Genomic DNA, 7,382 nt, shown 5'->3' with positions numbered 1-7,382 from the left:
TCATTTGAACCCTATGGCAAAATAAGTGTCATGTTCCGGTGCAGCAAAACTTTTAAAGGTGGTGACAGTTTGATTGGTTAAAATCACGTTATGTCCAAAACACGCCCTGACTAATTTAAGCACTAAATACAATTCCTCTGTGCCTTACTTGGCAGTCAGATTCCATGCACTGAAAATAGAAAAGTGCAAATAGATGTGCCTCAAATGCATGTGCGCTATGCACTTTTGTCCATGCACCACAGGACGTGATGATACAGCTCATAAAGTCTATGATCATTAATGTAATTACAATATCATATTAAAAAAATGATTAAACATTTGTCCTGAATCCATGTGTGCATGAGATCCTTACAGTTGGACAATTCCATTACCCTGTTCCGGCACTAACCTGTCTCGGCTCCGCCGGGAGGGGAAAGCAGCATTGCAGCCGGCCACAGTGCACACGTGCATCTTTGAGGTGAACATTCTTGTAGTGCAGTTTCATGCTGTACGAACTCTTGAAGCTCTTTTTACACACATAGCAAATCTTGGGGTCGGGGCTTGAGCACGGATCACCATCTGGTGATTGGGAGGAAGGGAACTTGGGAGGGCTGGCACGTACCCCATCGATGAAATGAAACTCTCATGCAGAGCAGCCATGCTTGCTGCGGTGGCCACTGCCGCTGCCATGCCTCCATTATAGAGGCCGTACTGGCTCATGCAGAACATGTCATAAGTAGGGTCATTGAGTTCTTCCTTGATTTTGATGGGGAGCTGGTGAGGTAAAGGTGATGAGTGCCCCTTGCCTTCCATATCCTTTCTCAATTGGTGTTCCTCATTACCCTCATCATCATGTTCCTTGTCAAGCCTTGCACCTCTGCTGTGTTTTTGGTGTTCCTCTACTTCCATCATATCATCGCGGTAGAACATCTTAGAATCAGAGGTTTCAGATTCATTCTCAAAGTCTCTGTCATGATCTTGGTCTTCAGAGGTAAAACTGTCCATACACCGGAGCTCACTCGAGCTTCGAATGTCATTTACTCCTCTGCTGTCACTCCGAGCACCTTCCCTGCACTCATCTTCACTATGCCTCATCATGCCTCTCAGAGCTAGCCCAGGGCTCATCTCATCCTGGGAAGGGGACTGCTGCCCGCTACCACCACTGTGATTCCCAGTACCATTACCACTGTTGTTGTTTCTGTTACAGTTTCCATTAATTTGACATTGTTGTGAAGAAGGGATGACTGGTGATGGTGGTGATTATGGTGGATGTTATCATCATCATCCTCATCTTTGTCATCATACTCATCTGCCACATCAATCACTTCTTTCTCAATCTTCACTGGCATACTGGACTTACGGGGCTTTTTCTTGGGTGCAGGGTCACTGTTGCCAGTGGTGACGTCCTGGTTGGCACTTGGCGTAGGTAAACGGTGGGACATGGGTCCAGCTTCTGACACGTGAACATTATTGTGTGAAGCCACAGCTGCAGCCAGGATCTGCTGTTGTTGGTCCATCAGGGTGGTACTGTTGGTGGTAGGTGGTAGGATGGGACTGGTTGGCAGTGACACCGGCGGACTGACAAGGTCTGCGGGGGAAAGTAGTGTGCGATAGAATGGGGGAACTGGTTGGACTGGCTGCACTGACTTGAGGGAGGGAAACACAAGTGGGCTTTGTAGGGGTGATTGAAGCATAGGGTCTACTGGTGGAGTCGTGAACCCCAGTGGTGGCCTTCCAGGACTTGTAAGTGTGAAACCACCATTCTTGGTGCTCGAGATTACAGGTGTACCACTGGTAGAGTTGGCACGAATAAGGTCCTTGTCACGGTTATTGCGCAGCATGGGCATGTGCAGTCGAGGATTGGGGTTGGCACTGTGGCGGTTGCGGCTGCGTAGTGAGCTGAAGACCATGTTGCAGCCCTCAATCGTGCAACGATGTTTAATCTTCAAATGTACAGCATTATAGTGAATCTTAAGCGTACCTTTGTCGTAAAAGGTTTTACCGCACGAGTTGCAGCACACACGGCCTTTGCGTGAAGTGGCACCCATTCGGCGCATTCTGTGCATCTTTGAGGAAAAAGAAGCATGTGTGATGGTTTTAGACTGCTCATCCTTGACAAAGTGATGGTGGACCTGATGGTCAGTCAAGCTATTGGCTGCTGAGGTTGACTCTGTTGCTGCTGTTGGCCTTGCTGTTGCTGCTGCTGTTGTTGGAGCTGTGTCTGCTGCTGTTGCTGTTGTTGACCTTGCTGTGTGGAAGGGGTTGGTGAAATAGGTGATGCTCTGTTGTTTGGTTCTGTCTTGGGTTCAATGTTGTTCATGGCTGCAAGGGGTATACGGCTGGGGCTCTGTCCTGTGCGGAAGGGTGACAGGGACACTTCGGACTCACTGGTGTCTACCTGCTCACTCTGGTTGGGCAGGCTGGGCTCACGAAGCCGGAGAGCTGATTGCTCCATTGGCAGGCCATTTGGGGGCAATCCAAGCATAGGGGCGGAGACTGGGTTGTACTGGAAGGGTAGCAGGAAGGCTAGGCTGTTGGGTATATTCTCAAAGTGGTGAATACTGGATGGGCTACTGTTTTCCAGATGTGTCAGGAGCCCTGGGCTGCGGGTCCGGTTGTTGCTCTCAATGAATGTCCTAATCCCAGAGTCTGTCTTGGAGGAGGGAACTGTAACTGCTTGACCTTCCTTCTCCTGAATGGCCATTAGTTCCACAATGGATTTGGTCTCACCAAAGCGAAGAAATTGCTGCAGGGTGATGATCTCCTCTTCTCGAGACATAATGGTCCAGCGGTCCAACACCTTCCCTGCAGCATCCTGGATGCCCCAGAGGAGAAAAGAGAGAAGACAAAAATAAAAACATTATCGATCGTGCATAATGATTGTGGTCACAGGACAAGCTAGAGTTGAGGTTATTGTGTGAGAGCAAACATGTTTGTTCATGAAATTCAAAGGCCCCTGGAGCAACAAGTAACAAAAAGCATTTGTTAGAAACCCCTTTCCACTGCCCTCTTTTATCCGTCCACATTATACACATTCACCTTTTGTGTTACTCAACCCTGGAGATGTGACCGTTACATGTACAGTATAGTAATGAGAAAAAGCAAGACTTCAATTAAGTCTCAGCCACAAAATTGAGATGGCTGGGGTGGTGTTATTAGCAGGCCTCTGTAATTTCCAAAATTACAGGGATGTTAATCATTAAGATAAAAAAAAAAAAAAAACAATAAAAAAATGGAAAAATGGCAAAGAAAAATAATAGAAGAATTAATGCAATCTACTAATTACACCTTGGGTATAGATGGCTTTTTGTTTGTTTTTTGTTTTTTGGAATGCTTAAGAGAGGAAAGAACCTGCTAAAGTTTCCAAGAGAGACTTACTCATGTTTATTTATGCACAAGGATAAAGTGACACTGTCGCTAAGATTGTACTGCACTCACCAAACGGGCTGCATATTCTTCTTTATCACACTGACGTTTGAGGGATGTGTTGTACAACCATTGTCATCTGAAATATTGATGATGATATTAGCATGTAAGGGAGGTTTAAAGGATGCATTTCCTGTATCACCTTAAATATTAATGGTGAAATACTTCATTGTAAATGACATTCAAATGTTGATTGTGTCCAGAGCTGTGACGTTGGCAATGTATAGAAGGGGTCAGAACTGAAGTACAGTAAATTTCGACAATTTATGTTGTTTTAAACACTCACTGATGTTTGTAATTTCTCTAATTGCGGATGCCTGGGAATGGTGAGAAACAGATTTGCTCTTCCTAAGAGATCACAGCTGTCCCAATGGAGTCTTGGGCTTTCTTCTTCCAAATGCAGTTTTTTTGCCAGTGTCTTTTGGAGATGACACTATCAGCAGCTTAAAGAGACAAAAAAGCTTCACTCTGTTAAATGTGCATATTGTCAGATATCAAGACCTGGCAAGGCACTTTGGGAAAAATGGGCTCTTGTTCTGTTGCATCAGTTCAGATCAGGTATAGAAGCACATGCTAGTGTGTCACATTCTCACATCTTCTGGCTTACAGAACCACTCCCAGGCGTCCTGACTGGCAGCCACCCAGACAGAGGTTTAGTCCATCCCTATTTCTTCAAAGTATCTCTATCTACCATCCAGGCGTTATGTGGTTGTCTCCTTGACCTACACCAGTCATTAGGATCTTCATCAATGACGTAAGTGCAAAGTTAAATTACACCCAGTACTGTAGCTGATTGTACGATGGCGTTTTAGGGCCACATAGAATTTTTTTTTTTAGACTTTGAGGATAAAGTCTTAATATTACGAGAATAAAGTCGTAATATTATGAGAATAAAGTCGTAATTTTCAGACTTCGAGAATAAAGTCGTAATTTTACGAGAATAAAGTCGTAATATTACGAGAATAAATTCGTAATTTTACTAGAATAAAGTCATAATATTATGAGAATAAAGTCATAATATAATATTTCAACTTTTTTCTCGTAAAAGTACGACTTTTTCTCGTAAAATTACGACTTTATTCTCGAAGTCCAAAAAAAAAAGAAATTCAGTGTGGCCCTAAAACTCTGTCGTATGATTGTCCATCCTGCAGAATAGTCTTTGTTTGTTTGTTTTTTTGTTGTTGTTGTTTTTGTTTTGGTGATTTTGGAACTTGAGGCACCAGAAAAGAACTTTCATACAACTAGAAACCTAAAGTCCCTGTCACACGGCACTAACGAAGGACAACGAAGCCCAAGCGAAACAAGACATCTGGACTTTCGTTGACTTTCGGGGGCATTGTTTAACCTTCGTTCAGCTTCATTCCCGCAGCTGGCTCTTTGTCAGAATATTAAACCATTGAAAAATTTGAATGAATACCAATGACAACCTCAAATCGTCCGTATTTTGTTTTGCTTTTGTTCCTGACGGTTTCTTATCGTTTGCTCAGTTTTCGTAATGTCAGCGTCGTTCAACCTCCCAAGTCCGATGTATTGAACGAACACAATGATATATGAATGAATCAATAACTAAAGCTTCGACGAGCTGAACGAAACATCCTTGTATCGCGAATGAATTGTTTATTTTTAGGACAAAAAAGCAATGTTTTCATACAGAAACAATAGCGTTAAGAATGTTTTATCAACTACTTAAACTATTTACGCACATTTCAACTGTTTGTGGCTGGCCTGCGTGTGCCTACGTGTGTGTGGCTTCGGTAGTAGGCTTCGTCTGACCCAGACAGTTCCCCATGGCTGATGAAGATCTAGGAATGTGAAGACAAACACAATCTTTCACCTGTTGTCAAGACAAACAAAATCTCACACCTGCAAGTGCTACGGAAATGAAGACAAGGCTGGCTGCGCTCGGTTGTATACCTGCTATCAGTCATGTCATCATAAATGTTTCGTTTTGATTTTGTTTAAAGTGTTCACTTCGTGTTTCTTTCATTCTTTTAGTGTTTTAACTTGTACTTTTATGATATTTTATTATGGATTTTACTTATGGTTTGATTTTGTACTTTTGTAATGATATAGTCATTATTTATTTATGGTTTTAATCTAGTTATACTATTTTTTATGGTAGGAGCACTGTTTTACTCCATTTTTGTGCAGCACTTTGGTAACATTCTGTTTGTAAAATGTGCTATGAAAATTAAGTGAATTGGATTGGATTAGTTTCGGTTTTGTTTCGTTTGGTGATGGGAAAGGTGAACGATCATTCGTCCACCTTTTCTCAGCGATTTTTGACTTTTTATCCGTTGTCCAGCTATCGCCGTGTGACCAGGGCATAAAGAAAAGACTTGTTTCTGCTCGATATGGAAGTAATTCTGTTGCTGGTGTCCACCAGAGGACAACAGGAATTGTGAAGGAGATGGGGAAAGGGACTGGGAACTCCATCTTTTACATGGCAGCGCCTGGGTTCCAAACTGACGAGACTCATGCCAATGAGCTTGTGATATGTCTTGTCTGTATTAAATACTGCTTTTGACTGCTCACTTGTATAATACTAAATAATCTAATTAATTCATATTTCTGACTGCTACTTGAGTTGACACATCTAATCACATACAACTGAGTGCATTTACACACACACACGACTGATTTCAAGAGCATCAATAGCAGCTAAGGGTTGTTCCACCACTGAGCCCAAATTCCTTCTTGTGTAATTTAAGCTTTAGTATGATTGTTTGCCAGATATATTGATCACATATTTAGCTAAATCCTGAGGATTAGCTCACTTGGCAGAATCCTCGATGCTGCTCGGATCCTTTGAGAGCTCTCTAAAAGAGCAGAGCTATTTACTCCCAATCTAATTTCATCGCTATTTGCTAAAAATGATCACTGGTGTAACGCAAGCATCTCTGTACCAAGTTGGTGAACATGGTGAGTGGACTCAGTGCTGTAGTTTTTTCTAGTTTCATGGTACTGAAAAACCAAAACTTGAAACTGCTGCAGCTGCTGTTCAACGTAGGGTGTGATAGCAATGAAGGAACGAAGGAAAAAAGAGGTGGTGTAAATCCTACAGTTAACACACAGGTTCCCGTGGGACCGTGCGCAAGTGTCGACAAGGGAATAACGCAAGCTATGACTATTTGTCACAGCGAAGTGGTAACATTTCACACGTGTTCCCAGATGCTGGCATCTATAAAAGATAAATGGCAACTCTGGTGAGTAAAAAGCTGTAAAAACCAACATTACAAAGCACAAAAGGCCTGTAAGGAGAAAACAGAAGATAAATGTTTAAAGAGCGACGGAGAAAAAGAGAGAGAGAGAGAGCGAGAGACAGAGGAAGAAGTGCAGAAAAACAGAAAATAAAAGTGTGAGCAGCTTCATATCATGCCCTCAGATATACTGGAGAAACAGATTCTTCTGAGATGAAACATCAATAGTCACTGGGGTATTTGCTGTTAAATATACATTAAAAAACATTTTACACTTTCATTCTGTGTGCGCTCTGGAGTTTTGCCTGGAGGTATGACTTTAAATTCTAGCCTGGGTACTATTATTTCTGCATGGCCATCTGGGCATTACTACTTCCATTTGATTTAATTGAACCAAAAAAAAAAAGAAAAATGAAAGCAAATTAAAAAGTGAATCTTTAAATAGTTCCACAACAAGACAAATTCTTGAGAAATTGTAATTTAAGAAGTGATTTTTTTTTCTTCTTTTCTTTTGGATTATATTCATCTGTGAGTGTTGGGGTGCCAATGCTGGGCCATATTTAATTCAATTTAAGATCATTTAAAGCTCTTAACATGAGTTTTCTGACTTTATTCAGTTGAACTTTTCAATTTGGAATTGAAAAAAATTCATAAATGTCAGAAGTTCCCAATGAGCTCCTTTAAGAATGCGAGTCATTATCAAATTATAAGTAATATTATTCAATAAAACTATAAAACCTTTCCCTCAGAAAAGGTGGATTGCCCAAAATTGCTCTC

The 7,382-nt window shown here is 41.8% G+C and overlaps 1 protein-coding gene across 1 annotated transcript in view; it reads right to left on the bottom strand.

Moving 5' to 3' along the window:
• Positions 1-348: 348 nt before the first annotated feature.
• Positions 349-7,382, bottom strand: part of bnc2 (basonuclin 2) — a 414,234-nt gene continuing 407,200 nt past the window's right edge. The window contains 5 exon segments of the mRNA XM_034188627.1: positions 349-451; positions 453-597; positions 600-1,196; positions 1,199-2,134; positions 2,137-2,794. Of these exon segments, the coding sequence (XP_034044518.1) occupies positions 349-451; positions 453-597; positions 600-1,196; positions 1,199-2,134; positions 2,137-2,794 (2,439 nt within the window).

The sequence above is a fragment of the Thalassophryne amazonica genome, chromosome 15, assembly GCF_902500255.1.
Source record: "Thalassophryne amazonica chromosome 15, fThaAma1.1, whole genome shotgun sequence".
Lineage (NCBI taxonomy): Eukaryota > Metazoa > Chordata > Actinopteri > Batrachoidiformes > Batrachoididae > Thalassophryne > Thalassophryne amazonica.
This window is presented reverse-complemented; position numbering and strand designations above follow the sequence as displayed.